The following is a 20,272-nucleotide window of genomic DNA, read 5'->3' as shown; positions in this document are numbered from 1 at the left end:
TAAATTTTAGAAGATTTACTTGCATCCCGTTCTCCTGTAACCAGGCATAATAAACCTGCAGAATCTTACACCAATAACAGAACATTCTTTCAACATATTTGCTTTGTTTTGCCTCCAGAATTTAGATGAGGACTTAATGTAGCACACCAAACATGCTTCCATTCCCATATATTATAGATAAGCAAGCCACTCTAGGTGATTGTATATTCAAGACAGAGAATCAAGACAAGAAAAAGAGAGAGAATCAACTTCCTATTTCTTTTGAATACTACAAGCGCTTTTACTCATCTTTAGTGGCAGATCCAGCCGACTTTAACTGAAATCTTTGCTGCAACTTCAAATGTTCTATATGAGTATATGTTACAGAAACAAACAACATTTGACAGCACAGATTTAGTAGCTCCACCTCAAATGGCCAAAAAAAATTCGTGAATGGATAACAATTACGGTGTAATAAGTTACACAGCCTGGCACTTCATAAAGGGAGAATTCACTTCACAACAACGCTGCCCCAAATTAATTTTGTCCAGCATGCATGAATGACAGCCTCTTGGAGGCTAAAGTGCAATACCACAAGAGGTTAACTTCGTAAAAACAGTGTCACTTCTTGACTAATCTCAACACATCGCCCACAAGATGTAATGAACCAGTAACAAGGACCTGTTGAATGAGAAAATAGTGTCTGATGTCTAAGTATGGCATAGAAAAACCAGATAAAAGCAACAAAGTTCAGGCACCCACTTTTACCGCATTCATGAAGACAAAAATTGGTAAAATGTTACCTGAAAACGTGCTGATTGATTTTGTTGGACATTGTCCCTGAGCCATTTAATAGCCAACTGCAGAGAAGGGAAGACACTGCTATGTTCACAAATCCTAAGACTCACTTCAGCATCATCTGTAACTCCTTCCCCAAAGGCATCCGTACTATGAGCCTCCTCTCCTAATAAGTCAGAAAAGCAATCTCATATACAGACTGAAGTAAGACAAGGGGTTTTGTTAAATGCAACAATATGTATAGGTATCTACAACAATATGGATAATACTTAATTCTCTTATATCAATCAGTAGTTGCTGGAAACTTTATTAACAACATGAACATCCAAATCTAGAAACATTCTGAAGACTGTTGACAGTTCTTCACTAAAGTTAAGACCTAATGTGTCTGTCAGTTTTTCCACAATGTTCTACCAATTCAACCTGCAGTACAAGGAATGTTCATAGCAGGTGCTAAATTGATACCTTTATCTCTTTGCATGAGGCTTTCCCACACTCGTTGAAGAGTGAACTGCCAGGACAAATCTACTTGAGAATCAGTTGGTGGTGAAGCATGGGATCCAACTTTGTAATACAGAGATGTATTTGGCACAAAGAGCGCCTTCTTGAAATATACACCTAAAGTATCAATCAAATATATAAGATTTCCATTACAACAGGTAGAAGCCTAAAAGTTCTTCATCTTGACAAGCCTCTTGATACAGAAAGTTATCCCATTTGGATATTATTTGTATCACCGACCTGGCCCCAGTTCTGAGACCAGACAAATCGAAATGATGAAACGATAAAAACAAAGAAAAATGTCTGCTGTATCCATATAAATAATAAGAGGCGAATCCTTCAAATTTTTGCAAATCACATTGTAATCACCCATTTCAAGATTGTACATGAAAGGAAAATAGTAGATCATTTCGACTCCAAATGTTGGACCATTGGCATACATTTTCATTATGCAGCAGTTAGAATCTATCAGTAATCAAGATATCATAAATCGAACAATTTGATAAACTCACCATGAGTAGCACATGTTTGCATCAGGCACGGAAGAAGCAACTGAGGATCCCTCACCGACATACAATTGAACAACAGTATCTGCATTTCATTCTTCACAATTTTAGATTGGGATCACTCAAATGCAAGCCAATGGAGAAAGTTGCCACTCAATTCAAATGCCATGAAATGTCGCCATTCACATTACACCGGAGCGTACAAATACATAGCGTTCACACACTTACACAAGCATCGCATTGCTAATATGCAAAATTGTAACTAGTTTCTGGCAGACACAATATGGTGTTTGGTTTCCTTTCCAACAAAACTGGTAAAAGAGCAAAAGACTCACATGCACAAGGCTATTACAATGGAGGCGGGATCGAGGAAGGGCAAGATGTATGCAACTTACCCCTACACAGTGAATAGGCTATTTTTAGAACTTGAACCCATGACCTCCACATTGCGATGAAACAAAATAGGTTTCAGTTACCACACTCATGCTCAAGACATTACGATATCAAAGAAAAGGAAGGAACCAAAATATTTGAGCAAATGTGAGTCACTTGACGATCATCATAGCCGTATTCCAAACATGCTATGACAATCACTTGCCCATATGAAAAATAAAATTCAAATAATTGCTGGATTTTTAATCTTTCAAGTGCATTATCCCTCCAAATAAGTAATGCACTAGGTTTGGGAACATCAATTTCTGTCCAAGGTTTAAACCTACATTTATGCTTGATGCCCAAAAAGGAAAAAACATATATCACTCAGGTCTAATTTAAGTTTCATTATACAGCATTTCCGTTAATTCTCTAGTTGAATATGAGACACCATAGCTTATTTCTATCAAGTAGATAGGGACTATCGTGTTGTGCGAATTATAATGGATTTTTGCAGAAATGTTTACATGGACTGAGAAAAAGCAAACTTCTAAAAATAATAACATATTCAATGATTGTGTAGTGGTTCAAAATGACTTCTCTTATGTACTCATGTAGCTACGTCTCTTATGTATTCATGTAGCTGACCCTAAATCGTCTGGGACAAAAAGCTTTGATGACGATGATATACATATGCACGAATGATTTGAAACTTTGACCAAGCAAGACCGTATTAGTTAAAATATATCAGATTCATGGAATATGATAACACATTTTTTCTTCATTATCTTCAATGCATGTGTTCATGTGCAATCCACATCACTTGTAATTATAACATCAAATTTACAGCAGCAAGCCAAGACCCCACTTAGAAGATGACCGCTCATATTAAAAACATTAAATTTTATTTTCTCGATGTTGCTTCTTTTCTAATGAACCAGCAATGTTATAGAAACAAACGGATAAGGAGTTTAGTGCTCAACCTGAGTGGAGTTGCTAGATCTTTCTTTATGAAGCCCCTCTACTGATTCAGGTGCAGATCCAGAATGGTCCTTTGACCGATAATTTAACGTCCGTTGTTGCTGGTCAGGATCTCTAATGGCAAGAGAAAACCATCTTCCACATGCTTCCATGCTTTCAGGACTATGAGCTCCATCCAGATAAAACACTAGATCTCCAGGCCTTTCCATGTCAATATGCCTGTCAGGGACAATCTGAGCTCGTCCTTGCAAATTGGTCATCGTTAGCCCCTCAATAAACTGCTCGGGCAGCAAGTTCTATTCCGAGGAGAGAGATGAATTAATTGTTGACATAAGTTTAAAAAATAGGAAGTTCAGTGACCAACTTACAATCTTATCATGGTAACTGATATCAAGATAACCTGTCCTCTGAAGCCATGTGGAAGATAGTGCAATAGCAAGACCAGCATTTAAATACTGGTGCTCGCCTTCAAGCCCGAGTTTTAGACCTTTCAGCAAGTCTACATCCATTGGTGCTGCTATCTGAAGATGAACCTGTAATAAGCAGCACCTTCTGAGCTCCCATTTAAAGCACTAACCTACATCGTTTATCTATTTTATGCAAAAGAAAACTACAACACACAAGTCAGGGTACAAAGGATTTCGTATAATACATTTCTATAATTCGTAATGGAAATAGGAAAAAACAGGAGCATCTTAGAATAATGCCAGATGACTTGCATATTGTACTCAGCCTTTGGATAATGCCTTGGGGAAGGCAGATGTTTCTCATGAAAACATGCTTCAAATTCTCATTGATCATTTCTTTTTAAAATTGATGGGACTTCGATCCCCTGCCATAAGATAGGGTGGTGATGAGCTTTCGGCCACTACTAGTGGTGCTCTTCAATCTTTGAAGTTTTCTTAGTACTACGTAACTGTTTTAAATTGAAAGAAGTTTATTTTTCTGTTATTAAAGCACCAAGACGGTGCAGAAAGAAGAGTTACAAGGAGGCTAAACTCAAAACTTCGGAAATATTGTTAAAGAGATTAGAGCACTAGAATTTCACATTCCTACAGTAGCTGTCTATGAAATTAGTATAAAATCGGTACCATTTTTACACGTGAAGTAGCACTGAGTCACTGACTAGCATAGATCATCAAATTGACATAAAACTCTTGAAAAAGTGATAACTTGGAAGCAGCTTCTGAATCATGCACTTCTGTGTTCTGTGAGAGACCAAATTAACAGATTAAATAACAATCAACTTACATCAAGCCGAGAAGCCTTTTCTTCAAGGACTCGCATGGCTTCATCAGGCTGAGGAACAGTGAATGCTGGGACTCCTTGCTAAATCAAGTAAAGGAAAGAAAAAGTTAAGAAAAAGCAAGAGCCTCAAAATGTGTTGGGAAAAATAAGCACATACAATCTTTGATGCTGTAAGATAATAAAATAACACCTTAAAAATGCCAGCCTTCTCCCCGGCAATTTCTCCAAGGGTATTTCCTGTTTATAAAAACCATCCATAAAAAAGGGATGAAATTTTCATGCTTCTAATAAGCTTTTTTGAAGAAATTATATTTGACGGGAGTGTCGCATACTGCAGCACTAATATTGAGTAACCCTCACTAATTAGCTATGCTGTGGGTAAAGTAACAATAAAGGGCGTAAAATAGAGCTAGGAAAAGTTGACCCTTTAAGTACGTTACCATTCACAAATACTTTCTAGTAACGTACTTATATGTAACATAACACCATTTTATACAGCATCCAGGTCCTAATTCTCAACGAGTTGTTTACATAAAGCATACATGAAGCCAAATCATTTAAATATGAATTAACTTCACAGCATAAGCACTAAATATATGCCAAGTCTTTCAATTGATTGAGTAAATGATGATAAATAACACTAACCGAGAATTTCCATATGGTCATATCCCAGGGAAGATATACCACATACAATAGGTGCCTGAACCTGAAACATAACGGTATGTACAAAAACATTATGAACTTTTCGTAATGCCATTGCATAATTTGCATTCTAAAAAAGGATATATCTGGAAGCCATTGTTGTGTTCAATCTTGTTATTTGTGCGTGTGCTCGCCTGAGAGAGAGAGAGAGAGAGAGAGAGAGAGAGAGAGAGAGAGAGAGAGATCATTGTATTCTTCCTCAAACTTCAATTAAACATACCACATTTGTTGCATCAAACTTTCCACCCAAACCAACCTCCAAAATAGCCACTTCTACCTGTACGGAAAATTGATGTTAATTATTCTGGTCATCGTATCAAATTCATAGTACCAAAAATTTGGGACTGGTTACATTTGAAAAAGTAATTGGTACAAATCAAACCTGCTCAGCGGCAAATATCTTGAAGGCAAGTAAGGCAAGAAACCGAAAGTAATTAGGCATTGGTACATCGTCATTTGTCCTTTCCTGCACAACAAAACAAAAAAAATGTCAATCAAATATTATAGGAAAATCTCTTCTTGCGAATAACAAGAAGAAAAGTAGATGGTAACATTTTTCGAAGCAAGGCAAGCTGCATGCACATTGATTCAATAGTGTAAGTAAAGTTTTTACCTTTTCTTTCTTTCAACCTTTTAATTGAGCAAAGAATAAAAAAGCTTTGGCAAAGAAAGGGAATCATGCATGGGGTTGACTTAAGTCATTCTATATTAATGCATTTTTGACATAATTAAAAAGAATTATCAGAAAACAATAAAAAGTGGCAGGCGAAATAACAATATAACATCAATAGGGAACTTAGAAATCACTAAAATTGAAAAATATTATACCACCTGCGAACTATTGAAAAAATAATACCACCTGCGAGTTCTGGTTCTCCTAATTGTATCTTAATTTTCTGTTCTTTATGTAACCTGTTTATGTACTTGTAGTCCTTCTCTTTGGTTTCACCTTCTTGATGGCCCTCACTAAAGCTTCTTTTTTACTTGGAAGGAAAAACAATTGTCAAAGGTCACAAGCATACCTTCAGCCTATCATAGCACCACCAAAAGTAGGCCAAAAATTTCTCCTCGCAAATGTCCAGGCTGCAGCAGCAGACAAATACCAAAAAACAAAGAAAAATTAACCAGAATATCTAAAGCAACAGATGCAAAGGGTGGAAAACAAGTTCAATTACAAGCTAGAACAATCCAAAGCTCAAGAAGGATCCAATAGCTATGTGCTGTCAGTTGAGAACTTGAGATGACTCCTACAAATTAGTTTGAGCTGGCAAACAAAAAAGTGACAACTTACACAGAATAATAACATGATCTAATCTAGAGAGACTCACCCATCCAAGCGAAATCTTTCTCGAACATCAATAAGGTGAGGAGAAGTGAAAAGTCCAGTCCGAAATCCACAACGGCGCAATATAGATTCAGTGAAAGCACATGTGGATCCCTTTTTTCAAGTCCCCGAACAAAAAGACGATTTAGAGTCACTCACACAAACAAGATAGAAAAAAGGAGAGTCCGCACTCTCATTGACTACCTTTCCTTTGGTTCCTGCTACGTGAATGATCTTCATTCGTGAAATCGGCTCCTCCAGTTCTAACATCTAAAAGTCCCACCACAAGACAAAGGGTTAACGATATCAACTTAATCAACACTACTATTTGCAACGCCTACCTTCAAGTAATCGAAAAGCAGTTCGAAGCGATCCCCATTGTTGTTCTTATCGGCGCGTCTGCGTTGCGAGATAAGAGAAGACAAAGCATCCAGTGCCTCCTCATATGGTGTCGCAGGCAATCCATTGCCTCCTTCCACAAAAACAACGAACAATTGATACATATATTGAAACCGCTTAAATGTCAACCATATCAGAGATTGCAAGTGAAACATGTCAGTGTTACCTTCTGTCATATCTATCGGAATCGGAATCTAAACCTGAAGAGAGACGCTGCCACGGCTAAAGAGATCAGGAAAGGAACAGTTATTTACCGCGAACAATGACAAATCAGGGAAGACAAAACTAAAATAAAAAAATATATATATATTTATATATATATATATGATTCGGTAATCAAAGGTCACGATTCAATGGGACCAATCCAATGGCTCTGAAGGTCACATATCATACCATTGGGTTCTTATTTCTTACTAATACGGTATCGTCCGCATCTCCCTGTTACCACCATTGTTAGGGTTTTTGCTTATCTCCAAAACCCCAAAATGAAGCAACTCAAATTCCCAAATCCGCCAAACCAAAACCCATCACCACAATCACAGCAGAGTCTACAACAAGAAGACCCCAAAAGCAGTAACAAAGTTCCACAAAAGACTAAGCTTCCGACACCCAAAGAGCTGATAGCACACTATGAATCACAAGGCATGGGGTCCCAAGAGGCCTCCATGAAGGTCATAGATGACCTCCAGAATGTCCTTTACAGGGTTATCTCCTCCAACAACGTCAACTCCAAGAAGGGCAAGGTCATGGTTGAGACTTCAAGGAAGATTGATGTGATCAATAACAGGGTTGCCATTGTTGATGCTAAGCTGGATTCCAAGCCTGGGTATGTGGAGACCTTAGCTATTGGGCTTGCCTCTGGAGCTGCTCTTCAGGGGATTGGGAGTGTGCTGCCTCATGTTGTTCAGGGTCTTGGCCAGATTTGGACTGCTGTTAGGAGCGTTACTGATAAGCCTACTTCTTCTTGAATGTATTTTCCATTAAGTGTTGTCATTGAAAATAAATGCTTAGGCTTCTTCTTCTTTTTTCGTTTTTGAACTCAATTTGTTTACTGGACTACTGATATGCCAAGATGATAATTATGTGGGTGTACAGCCTTTGTTTGTGAAAGAAATTTGAAGAACAATTAGGAGAAGGCACTGTTTTTCTGACTCCCTTTTTAAGACTGTATTAGATGATGTTTTCATATGCTTGGACCAGAATATCTCTTAATTAATCTTAGCTGTTCAGAAATAGAATCACAATAGGTTTGTCGTTACAGAATCTCCTATTTTCGCAAGCTAGCTGGTGGGTAGAGAGGATAATACTTCTTGATGACATTTCTGCTACTTTTTTGCCTGTTTCGTCCTGTGGATGTATCATTGTGACTACTAAAGCGATGTTCTTTCTCCAACATATCTCTAAATTGAATACTACAATTCCATGACAATAAATTATCATGTATGGAATGTATTCAAGATGCTTATCTTCCTAATTGTCAAAGCTTCACTTGACAGCTTCATCATTAACGCTTATTAGGCTGATTGTGTCCATGTTGCAGACAACAACTCATTGAACTGGAACCTCGCTTCTCATGGTTCTATGTTGTTTTGACTCTTTGTAAACTACATGCACCATGGCTGTGATATTTCTGTTCGTAATTCTGAGGAGTTACGTAGAATGTAGATACTCATTTACTCTTTTTTTAACTCCCAATCATCAAAGATTTAGTTTTTAATATTTTCTGCAGTTGTGTCCTAGATTTTGTGTCAGAAGGTTGAGTCTGCTGAAGATGTCTGATTCCAAACCTTACACCTATGAAGTTCCTGTGAGTTTTTATCAAACATTAAGAGCATTCCGCATTATTAAACTGGTGGTACATCTGCAAAACAAATACTCTGGCATTGTGTTTGGACTCGTTCCTAGTAGAAGTTTTAGTCTCTCACCTTTTTCTCAAGTACAATATCTTTTCATCAATTGGAAAGTTATTATTTTCCACTTTACCGTTAAAATGGACGAGAAATATTGCAAATTTTGATTTTTTTTTGATCTTTTGTTTCATGTTATAAAAAAAAGATTCATAATTGATGCAATGCTGTTGCTTTTTATATGTCATTGTTGTGGGTTCTTTTGTTCTTTTTTTTCCCTACCTTCTTTTATTGTTCTTAGAAAGTGTTCCTCTGATTCTTTGATTCAACAGGGTTGTTTGTTTCATTGAGCGTTTATGCGTCTACAGTCTGGTTAATAACAATACCTATTGGTGCTGCTTTCTTTTACTATTCCAGGCTTGCAGCGCCATTACCTTCTCCTGGTCATGCTCCACAAATTGGAGCTTCCCCTCTCTAATATGCGATGCCTTGTGTTGTGTCGATTACAATTTTCAAGTGCATCATACCTTTTGCATATCGTTGAAACTTTCTTTGCTGTCTGAACCTAAGACCTCCCAGAAATCAATTGCAGAAGAATTAGATAAGTTACTGTAAACTTTATTCAATATCACTATCCCCATAAAACCTTTGATGAACATTTTTTGTACCCCATTTTTTTATTAAGTATACCCCACTCTAATGTATTTTTAAAGGGTTAATGGGATGTACTTAGTAAAAGAGGGGATGCAAATAATGTTCATCAAACCTTTTCATAAAGTTATTGTAGTCACAAAATCACCTAAGCCTCCACTTGAAGCTGTTTGGGATTTTGACCAGTTCCACCCTTGACATGAAATGTGGAATGAGTAAGTTCACTCTTATTCATCAATCTTATTAATAGAAGAGGAACCATCCATCAAAACATGTCTGGGTGGTGTAGTTGGTTATCACGCTAGTCTCACACACTAGAGGTCCCCGGTTCGAACCCGGGCTCAGACATTTCCTTTTGGTAAAAGGCCTGGGCCTGTGAGCCCAAGAAAAACGGTGGACTATGAAGTAGTATCGCATCTCTGATTGGGCTTTTCATATCTGGCACTTTTAAACCGAAAAGAATCTCTCTCTTTCTCGTCCACGGATTGAAAGCAGCGCGTGCGCTACCTCGCTCTTCTCGTGGGCTTGTTACAGTGTACAGATTACAAACTACAAAGCTCTGATCCCGGTCCGTCGTCTCTAGGCTTCCTTGTTCCTTACAGATTACGAAAAAGCAACCTCTTTTACGGCTATTTATTTATTTATTTTTCGTATACTCTCTCAAAACCCTCATTTGATCATTAATCGCAATGACTCTTCATCGAATCTAAACTACAAGAAAGTCTAATCCAACAATCGTGTTCTCTGTTTAATCTCTCTGTCTCTCTTGATGGACGATTCTTACAATACCAATCTCCCTACCAGCCATCTAATCGGTTCCGTACCTGTAAGCTGATTCCCTGTTAGATTTACATTTGCATTTGCATTTGTTTCTGTATTTGTTTTTATTCCTAATTTTCATTATGAATTCTTTAAGCAATGACTTTTTTTTTTTTTTTCCTTTATGTTTTGCTTTCAATTTTTGTTTGTGGGTTATCAGGAATTGGGCTCATTAATTGCATTAGTGCCCTTATATAGACCTCCATTTCGGAATCATGGCAGTTGAACTGAAGACGTATATTCTTTTGACTTCTCGATTTTTATAAGCTGTTTCAACTTTGCATGTTTTTCCGTTTAGTCTGATGTTCTTCACGGTAATACGGTTTATAGACATTTTTGGAAGCTATTTAATACTTCATTTATTATTCCAAGTTTGTCTCTTTATATGGAGCAACTTTAAAGTATCTCCTTAATCTTTTGTTACCAATTTTGTTATGTTTATTGTATATTTGATCTGTTTCGTTCATTTGTTAGTTGTTGTTGATTGATAGTTTGTTTTTCCTTTTTCACAATTTTTACAGGCTGTTGTCAATGAAGAAAATAATACCCCAAACTATGAAGGTGCAACATTTTACATTCAAAACTTTTCAGTTAGCAAAGTGTTTCTTGTTTTGAAATATGTTTAGGAGTTAATCAAACTCTAAATAACTTATGTCTAAACTCATACGCAGCCCCAAAAGCAAATATGCAAAAATTCCCACCAAACAATGGAGGTGGCAGCAGGCAGGGTTATCAAACTCTTGGAAGTCCAAGCGGTATAGTAATTCAGTGGTATCTCAGTATCTATGTGATATCTCGATTATCATGCATGTTTTTAGGCTTAGTTTCCTACGCTGCCAATAATGCTTCTTAGTCCGTGTTTCTTTTTCCCATGCTCAGTAGTTATGGTGTTGAATGCTTAATTGTAGAAAATGTTCTCATAAAGTGATAAAATTGTGAATATACCACTGGCTTGCTGCACTAAGGCGTTATAGCTTTGAGGCCTTCTTTATACCCTTGATAGCATCTGTTGGACATGAATTGGATAGTGGAAATGAATTACTTTTTTTCAGGGCCAATCTTAAAAGGGCTGGGTCATATGAATAACATTATTTAATAGATAATCCGCATGTTCTTTTTTGTGAGTTGGAGTACTTATTATTTAGCATTAGCCTTGCAAGAAATGGGAGTGTGAAGTTTCTTACTTAGTATCTGGGTCACATTTGATTGTCTTTGCTGTCAATTCATGCAGAAGAATTTGAGCAACAACCAGCAAACAACTGGAAAGGAGTGTTTAGTGTCTCATCATACACACAATATTTCAATGTGGATACTGACGTTGTGATAAACCGATTGATGAGTTCTTTGAATCCCATGACTGGAGATTTTTTCAGCAAGATTGATGCAAACCCTGATTTGTGAGTTTCATTTCCTCCTTATCTTTGTTTTTCTGGTGCTACTACGTGTTAACACTTAACACTGACAAGTTTCTACGTTAGAAACATTATTTTGAAAGAAATTTACTTGTGAGTCATCTCTAACAAAAAGTTGTTTAGCCTTTTTGAAGCAATAAACAAGATATTGTTTTGGTGATAATTTGTAGGTTGGTCATTATGAAAGTTCAGAAACTACATTTTTATGATCAGTATGAAGTTGCTTGATTATGTGACTATAACTAATCAATTATTAGCTCATGTTAAACTATATTCTGTTCCAAGTCTTGAACATTATTAGTGGGAGGGAATTCCTTGGACACTATTTGATGAAATTGGAAGTTGCTTTTAGAAAAGAGGATAATGGGAAAAAGAAGGGTAAAAGGAGAAGCTAACCATCTTGTTCGAGCTTGTCCATTGTTCTTTACAGTATTTGTGTTGTTTCTTTTTCGATATATGTGCAACCAGCATTGATTTCAGTGCACTTCCTTATAAAAATGAAAAAGAAAGATAATTGCTGCTTACTGCTTTTCATGAAGTGAATAAGAATGTCAGTATGCTGCACATCCTTCTATCATGAAGTTTAGACATCTGCACATTCTTCTGTTGTGAAGTTCGAAAACACTTACATTCTTATTTTTCCTTTTTCGTTCTCTACGAGGAAAGTATATTCGCCAGATTTGATAAAATGAACTTTACTTCAAGTTTCAAGTTTTCTCTTGGTCTTGGCCAGTAATGTACAAAATTCAGCTGTGATAACTTAGTGCATGAACGAGATGTGATGTCAAGGAAGTGAAAATATTGTGCGAAAAAAAAGGGGAGATAATACAAATCCAATTGTGTCACCGTAGTGGTTTGGTAGTTTTGCTCAGGCCTCTTACTAAGCTTATTTTTCCGATTCTGTTACATTTTAGGTATGGACTTGTCTGGATCTCCACTACATTGGTATTCGTGCTTGCTTCTCTTGGAAACTGTGCCACTTACCTCATGCAAAAACGCACTGATAGCAGCGCATCTTGGAACTTTGATGTCAGCTATGTAAATATGGCGGCATTTTCAATCTATGGTTATGCAATTGTGGTGCCATTGGCTTTTTACTTCTTGCTTCAGTATCTTGGATCAAATGCTAGCCTCGTACGATTTTGGTGCATGTGGGGATATTCTCTGTTCATTTTCGTCCTAAGCTCTGTAAGTGTTTGCTCCATCAGTTGGCATGTTGGTTTCTTTATCATTTTCTAATTCAAGTTTGTTTTTCCTTTTTAAAATTTTTTAATTAATGATCATTGTGCTGCTTTTCCTTGTGGGGGTGGGAGAAGAGAGGAACCTCTGCCTTGATTTATATGTTTTGGACGTAGGTGTACTCCTTGAGTTCTTAGATGCAATGTCTTAAGTGTTTGATGCTTAATTCAGCTTCATTTGACAGAAATGACTTCTAGTTAAGCTGAAGTTACTGAGCTCTAACAATGATCTCCTGACCACAAAAAACAATCTTGTTTCTTGAAGTACTATCGTGTATTCCTATAAGTATCTCACATGTGTTGTATGGAATATTTCAGTTTCTCTTGGTTATTCCTTTCGAGATTCTCCGGTGGATCATTATACTCGTTGCTGGCACTGCCTCATCATGCTTTGTTACATTAAACCTGAGGTCGTATATGGAGAGTAATGACCTAACAATTGTGGTCATTGCCTCATTCTTCTTGCAACTAGCATTGGCGATTTTCATTAAGGCCTGGTTCTTTCCATAAGCATCATCCAGCATGGTTTGTCTTGAAATTCAAATACACTATTCGTAGCGGGGGTTGTGTGAGCCAGAGGTCCCTTATGTTGGTCCCATTGACTGGTTTGTTGACATTACTCGAATGATGATGGTTTAGCAAAGAGTTGGGTTTATGGAATGAAAGCAAACTTTTATTAGCGTTCGACATATGGTGAATTTCCCTTATATGAAGGTGAATGCACCTGTGTTTTTGTCTTTTTTGAGTGCCGTATTTCCTTTCTTGAACTTGATTTATTTGATTGTGTAAATTGATTTGATTTTCAATAAAAAATAAAAAACGTATAATAATATGGTGCATTGCAGGGACTCACACCTAGTTTATTTAACAACATTGATCTTACAGATCTCCAAGGCAACGTTGAACAGTTCCAACTTCCAAATAAATATGTTGAATCAGCCAAGAAGTAATATATCTTTGTTCAACATATTATTGATGACCATGATTATATCTGCATCATGTTCAAACAACACAAGTGACCTCAGTATATTAAACGGATCAGATGGTAGCTTATCTAAGATAACAAGACATTTCTCTGCTTCAGCCGTTGCAATAGTCGCTGCTGTGCCTAAACCAGAAAAATTACCAGAACGCAAAAGCTGTTGAGCCTTGGCCAACTCTCTAGCTGCATTCTTGACGTTTCCATTGCAACTGTAATAGTCTTGTTTTGTTTGGGGATTACTACTGTCTCTGACCGCGTCATTTATTCGGTTAAGGAGGTTTAGCGCATTCCGATGCGCTAAAGTAACAGCAGTGCTGGCAAGTCCTGGAAGAGTCACACCAGAAGAATGTGGTAGCACCAGGGAACAATAGTAAGAATTTCTAGTTTTTGAACAGACTTGGTCAACGATTTCATCATGCTTTGAAAAAGAAGGGGTAGCTAAGAGAGAAACTAGCAAGATTGCAGGCACAAAGGAAGAGAAAATTGAAGAAAAAGAAGCAGCCGCCATTGCCGTTCTTTTTTGCAATGAAATGTGCAGTAGCTAGGTACTTTCACTCAATTTATGAACTCTCATAGAACTTCGAGATGTTACTAAGCATTTCAATATCTTGTTACCCTCGATTTGTAACTGTCCAAGAGAACTTAATACGTCAAACCATAAATGAATTTTTCTACTACTTTTTAACTTCTGAACTCATGTAACTTGTAACTGTTGAATAACCCTAAATATGCCACAAAGCATTTGCACCATATAAACACGGCATTTCCGCAAGAGCTCTGATTACATTTCAACAACAGAATACATAAAGCTATGATTTCTCAATTTCTATTGATAATGAATAACTGGAAAAATAAAATAAAATTTGAATTTACAGAACCGATCTATACCATGTACTCTTTCCAATTTAAGAAAGCAAACCAAACTAAGACTTCTGTATGGTTCAATAGAAAATCTACTTAGATGCAAGAACTTATGTTGAATCAAAAATTGCGTAAACTGAGATTGATTGATGCTAATTGAACTAGAAGAGGGACTTTACCAGCACATATTTCAAATTTCTATCTTGATCTCCGTGTGGCCCACTCAACACAGAGATTAGATGGCCATAACCATGTCCATCGAGCTGGTTGATGGCCCTTGCAGCATCTTCCTCGTGTATCAAATTGACAAAACCAAAACCCTCGCACATGCCAGTTTTCTGATCAGTAGAAACATATGCATGAGTGACTGGACCAAATTTGCAGAATAGGTCACGCAGATCAGATTCGAGGGTGTCTTCTGGTAAATTGGTGATATATCCTCAATGAGTTTTCGTCATTCCTACGTCTCATATCTGACCCAACAACACTTCTCTCAGCACCGGCTCTCATGCTTGGAGGAATATAGGTTGGTATTCCCTTGGTGCCAGCACAAGTGGCAAGGAGCAGTCTCTGATGCAGCCGTTTTATCAACAAAAGCATCTGTCTGTGGAGCAAGATCCTTATATGGGCATTGCGCCGTCCAGTGATCGCCTTCGCTACCACGGCTTCTTCTTGCTTACTACCTGTAGGCAACACCAACATTCAACAATAAACAAACAGATAAAGTAAAGAAGTAATATTTAAAGCAACAAAAAACTAAACAAATTTACGCAATACAAACTAGCAGATAATTCAAAAAATAATTGCTTCTACACCAGAACATATACCACAAACAAAGAAACTATTGATTTCTCTGTTAATACTTAATTGAGTGGATACTATGGGAATACTTCTCTGTTATATATATATATATATATATATATATATAAATATTAATTGATAAGAACTCAATACATTACAGTCCAAATACATATAGTATTAGTATAAATAATGACCGACCCAACCATAAGACTATGTTTGGGGCATTGTATTTGTATGCAGCTTATTAGTTGTCTAAAATAAATTAAATTGTTAGACCTCCCACTATCCCAGAGTGGAAGAAATTTCACTGAAGAAACAGGGCAAATAAGGACAGTAGATCAGGGCTTTAAAAAGCATACTGCTTGTGAAAAAACACCTTATTCAGAAAAAACAACTGATAATTTATTTCTATACAAATTAAATGTTACAAGTTCCACATTTGTGTCGGAAAGGAAGGAAATAAGCAAACACACCACTAAAACTTACACGCCCACAATTGTTTTACATTTGTGTCGAAAAGGAAGGGAAGGAAATGAGCAAACAAATTCAGCATGATAATTTATCACTGCCTAAAAGCATACTCGTACATTTCTTAACAACAACTACTCAAACCTCACATCACTATCTCTGGTTTCAAAATGCTAGATTTGATCTCTTTGTGGGGAAGAACCACACCACCATTACTGTAAATTTCATCGCCCACGTGAACATCTTCTCCGAGGATAGTCATGTTTTCTACACGAGCCCATTGCCCAACAGTTGAGTGCCAGCCGATAATACTGCCTGCAACACAGGCATGCTTTTTGATACGCACTCCACGCATCACCGTACAACGTGAGAGCCTAACTCCAGCCTCAACAACACAACCAGGACCTATTGCAACATCAGGTCCTATCAAACATCCCTCACCAATTTTGGCAGTCTCATCAACCAAAACATTTCCTACAATGTTAGGGCCACTTGCCAATTTAGTAGAATATCTCTTTCGTAATGAATCTAGATACAGTCTCAGGCCAGTAATATAATCCCTTGGCTGTCCAATGTCCATCCAAAACCCAGGTAGAACCATTGCAAATAGTTTATTATCTGCAGCAATTTTCGGGAATACCTCTTTCTCAATCGAGGTGGGCCTCAATTCAATTCGATCAAGAACAGCAGGATTCAATAGATAAATTCCCGCATTGATTTTGTTACCAACGAATAATTTTGGCTTTTCTACAAATCTCTCGACTTTCCCCGTCTTTTCTTCCATGACAACCACACCATACTTTGATGGCTCATCCACCTGTAACATACAGCAGATGATTTTCAGTTATTTGACTTCATCTCTCACAATGAATTTCTAAAAGGAAAATGAAAGAGATCAACACAGTAAAAACAATTTTAACAATCATGTGGTTACCTTAGTTACCATAATGGATGCCTCGCCTCCATGGGATTTGTGGAATTCAATCATTTCTTTGAGTGGGTACTCACTGATAACATCACTGTTAAGAACGAAAAATGGCTCACCAGAATTATCAATCAGTTTATCCCTAGCTAGAGCCAGAGGACCAGCAGTGCCAAGTGGTTCTGTCTCTTGGGAGCATGTGATTTTGATCCCAAGCTTTTCCTCAAACTCCTTCAAGAAATTCAACATCACCTGCAAAACAAATGGTCATAAGTACCACATAAAAGTATGGCTGCATCACCTTTGAATCAAATTCATAACAAAAGAATTACTTTACCTCTGGTTGATAATTAATAGCCAAAACGACTTCAGTCACTCCAATTGCCTTAAGCGCCTCTATCTGAAGAAATCAAAGATAATAATGCAACCATGGTTAATACATGCACAAACATGCAGAGAAGAATCTCATTAACAATTTAAAATTTCGGTAGAAACAACTTTATTTGAGAACTCTTATCATATGCATATTTCTTGAGTCTTGCCATCACTGCAAAGTTATACCTGATGCAGGATCATAGGTTTGTTAGCAAACTCAACAAGTGGCTTAGGTACACTGAGGGTCAATGGCCTCAGCCGGGTTCCAAAACCACCAACAAGAATAAGTGCCTTCATCTTGATATTGGATTGTTGCCTTTTTCCTGCAAATTAAAAAAATCAGCCTTTTCCTGTAAATTGAAAATGTCAGTGTAGGTATTGGATTGAAGCAGGTTATGATTAGCAGACAGATTGCCATCTTCTGTTAAATCTATTAATGGCAAGAAAAGAAAGACACTTTCCAATATATTCTGCACTGATATCTATAGATCTAATGCAATAATTTATAATTACTGCGCTCTCCTATGCCCAAGCGATCAAAGTTACAATAGAGGCACTACATTGACACGCGTCACATGCAAAGAAGAAGAAACACCAATCCATTACAAAATAAGATATGGAAGATCACACAAATAATAAAGCAGATCACACTTAACGAACAAAAAATTGAACATGTGTCATCCCATACCTATGCCACTAAACGTGTTACAGAAAACTCTACAAATTGTTTATCTGGTTTCAAGAATCATAGTCCAGCTACATCACAGGTCCGCATCTTTAAGGAGAAAGACAAATCGGCATTATCTCGTGATCAACTAATCTATCTAGTACACACAACCAAAATCTAGTCACGGGAAAACTGCCTTTTCAAGCAAATGAAAGAAGATTGAAACAAATTTTTTTATTTTTTTACACACAGGATTCAACAACCTTTTTCTTTATGTACAAAGCCATGCGTTGCAGTAGTTTAAATGTCACAATCCTCCACTATTTCATCATAGAACTAAAGAATACCATGTCCAACATTTGATGTTCAACATTTATTCAAATAGAACGTTTCTTATGCAATGATGGGAAGAAAAAAAAGAAAGGGAAATCAAACAATACATTGAAGGAATCCTCCCAGTTGCTGCGTATCATTTGACGTAGACAAGCGACTAGAAGGAAACAAAAAGGAGAAAAAAAAACTACAGCTAAACCAAACTTTATTTCTTTCTTTCCGACTAATTATCATAATTCCAAGATGTGGCACAACATCTTAGAGTAAAAAGATCAACATCAATATATAACAACTCAAGTAGGCTACATAATTGTAATCATTCAACACAACTAAAGAAAGCTTTCATAGTTGCGCACACAGTTTTAAGAAGCCTCATTCCTACGATTATTCGATCATAAACATAACATGCACTTTTACATATCTTCAAAAGGTATATCAATGATTAGACTACCTTTCTCCCATAGCAACAGATGTCAATATAATGCCGATAAGGGTAGCTAGCAATAATGAAGATGTAAACTTTGATACGATCATATATAAAATAGAGACATAGGTACCAATACCATACCAAGCAAAATGGAAGCAATACTATTCAAGCTATAAACTAGATCCAGTAATGAGTATTATAGCTTCCAAAATAACCAGATCTGATTAGAAATACTTATGTAACTATAATCTTTTGATTCAATATATATGAATATAATCAAAACCTAAGTTTCTAAGAGAATGCCAAAAAAGAACGACAATCAAGACATACTGTTTCAATGAAGAACAGACAATGTGGCAGACGTCAAATAATCAACTTCATCCACATTGGCTCATCGTCAGAGCATCCAAATTCGACCACACAAAAACGATACCGCAATAAAAACTCGATATACAATTAAAAACCAAAATACAATCCACGGATCCAACAAAACCACACCGTCGCATCACAGTCAGGAACACAACAGCCAAAAAATCAACATCTTAGCTAAAAAAATCACCAGATCCAGTACCTCAATTGAGTTGAAATCCGAAATCGAAGCCAAGTGAAGGAGTGTCGGTGGTGGAGAAAGAGAGTGGAACCGGCGATTTTGGCTGGAACTTTTTATTCGGGTAGACCCCAACGGTCCGTCAGGGTCTGAGCTGTGCAAAGGGCGTCGGTTAAGGGAGAGTTCGATTGGTATTTATACAAAGTGTCCGACGGAACTAACGTGAGTTGGCGGAAATAAAATATTAAAAGTTAAAAATAAATAAATAAATATTGGGTGGTTAGGTTATGTTGTCTTTTTGGTTGTTGAAGATGAAGATCGGGGTAAAGTGTGTTATTTCGTGGAAGTTTCGGGGTTGTTTCTAATTTTGTTCTTCTTATTGTGTCTGCAGACAAGTACCACAGAGTTTTTGTTTTCCTGTTTTTGGCTATGTTTTTGATGCTAATAAAGTAATAAGTGCCCAATGGAGGGACCATTGTTTTAATTTTGTGGGCCAACCTTAATTATTAATTAATTTAGTCATTTTGATTCTCTCTGTTTCTAGCATGTACAAGTTGTAAGGTTGGCGGAATATACCATCTCAAGATTCGTCGGCTGATTTTTCATTATATTTACTCTTTATTTATGTAAATTAGATATATGTGTATATATATCCATTAATTAAAAATGACTTCAGTACTGTTTGGGACAATTTAAGAAGGTGACCTATCCATTTTTGAGTTAATTATGTGAAGTAAGGTGATGATAGAAAATTAAACCAAAAAGTTTCAATCATCGAGCAAATGACATTTTCTATATTGTATGGTCTTGACCAAATTGACAAGCTCCAATGTTCCTGATATTGCCTAGCTAACAATTAAGGTTGAAAGTTGAAACAACAGTTTAGTTTAGCGGCAATTATCATTCCAAATAATCATCACAAGAATATTAATTAACAATTAAGTCATTGACTAGTAAAATAGTTTAGCAGTAATAATCATTCAAAATCATAAGAATATATATAGAGATTGACTTGGAAACTTTTATGTAATTTTAAATAAAATCAATATGATTATGAGATATGATTTATTGATCGAATTAAAATTATTTCAAAATTGAAAGTTTTTAATCAA

At 36.6% G+C, this 20,272-nt stretch overlaps 4 protein-coding genes, 1 non-coding gene and 1 pseudogene across 7 annotated transcripts; 3 read left to right on the top strand and 3 right to left on the bottom strand.

Annotated features, from left to right (window-relative positions):
• Positions 1-139: 139 nt before the first annotated feature.
• On the bottom strand, positions 140-7,109 carry LOC119989913 (folylpolyglutamate synthase-like). The gene is made up of 16 exons (XM_038835680.1): positions 6,977-7,109; positions 6,753-6,883; positions 6,616-6,681; positions 6,416-6,525; positions 6,110-6,170; positions 5,470-5,553; positions 5,308-5,364; positions 5,031-5,091; positions 4,576-4,622; positions 4,389-4,466; positions 3,506-3,670; positions 3,140-3,433; positions 1,791-1,869; positions 1,243-1,395; positions 783-943; positions 140-660 (listed from the first exon to the last, which is right to left on the bottom strand). The coding sequence occupies exons 1-16, from the start codon at positions 6,984-6,986 to the stop codon at positions 601-603; spliced, it is 1,617 nt and encodes a 538-aa protein (XP_038691608.1). The 5' UTR covers positions 6,987-7,109; the 3' UTR covers positions 140-600.
• A 128-nt stretch (positions 7,110-7,237) lies between these two features.
• On the top strand, positions 7,238-8,009 carry LOC119989571. The gene has a single exon (XM_038835180.1). It carries the CDS (start codon positions 7,296-7,298, stop codon positions 7,776-7,778), a length of 483 nt encoding a protein of 160 aa, XP_038691108.1. The 5' UTR covers positions 7,238-7,295; the 3' UTR covers positions 7,779-8,009.
• Positions 8,010-9,582: 1,573 nt separating this feature from the next.
• TRNAV-CAC lies at positions 9,583-9,656 on the top strand. The gene has a single exon. It is a non-coding gene; the product is annotated as a tRNA-Val (tRNA).
• A 138-nt stretch (positions 9,657-9,794) lies between these two features.
• LOC119988075 (protein YIPF1 homolog) lies at positions 9,795-13,609 on the top strand. Its single transcript, XM_038832982.1, has 6 exons — positions 9,795-10,134; positions 10,649-10,688; positions 10,799-10,882; positions 11,359-11,524; positions 12,454-12,727; positions 13,096-13,609. The coding sequence occupies exons 1-6, from the start codon at positions 10,078-10,080 to the stop codon at positions 13,285-13,287; spliced, it is 813 nt and encodes a 270-aa protein (XP_038688910.1). The 5' UTR covers positions 9,795-10,077; the 3' UTR covers positions 13,288-13,609.
• Positions 13,610-14,610: 1,001 nt separating this feature from the next.
• On the bottom strand, positions 14,611-15,974 carry LOC119988056 (annotated as a pseudogene).
• Positions 15,799-19,344, bottom strand: LOC119989698 (mannose-1-phosphate guanylyltransferase 1-like). Of its 3 annotated transcripts, XM_038835371.1 has the most exons (6): positions 19,185-19,337; positions 17,875-18,010; positions 17,373-17,509; positions 17,149-17,211; positions 16,824-17,063; positions 15,799-16,706 (listed from the first exon to the last, which is right to left on the bottom strand). In XM_038835371.1, exons 3-6 carry the CDS (start codon positions 17,481-17,483, stop codon positions 16,035-16,037), a joined length of 1,086 nt encoding a protein of 361 aa, XP_038691299.1. In that variant the 5' UTR covers positions 17,484-17,509; positions 17,875-18,010; positions 19,185-19,337; the 3' UTR covers positions 15,799-16,034. The 3 variants fall into 3 exon arrangements, with proteins under 3 accessions (XP_038691299.1, XP_038691297.1, XP_038691298.1); XM_038835369.1 differs by lacking the exon at positions 17,875-18,010 and having other exon boundaries at positions 19,185-19,344; XM_038835370.1 differs by lacking the exon at positions 17,875-18,010 and having other exon boundaries at positions 17,373-17,536; positions 19,185-19,338.
• Between the last annotated feature and the right edge of the window lie 928 nt (positions 19,345-20,272).

This window comes from Tripterygium wilfordii, chromosome 21, assembly GCF_013401445.1.
Source record: "Tripterygium wilfordii isolate XIE 37 chromosome 21, ASM1340144v1, whole genome shotgun sequence".
Classification (NCBI taxonomy): Eukaryota; Viridiplantae; Streptophyta; class Magnoliopsida; order Celastrales; family Celastraceae; genus Tripterygium; species Tripterygium wilfordii.
Note: the sequence above shows the minus strand (reverse complement) of the source record. Positions and strands in the feature narration are given on the sequence as shown.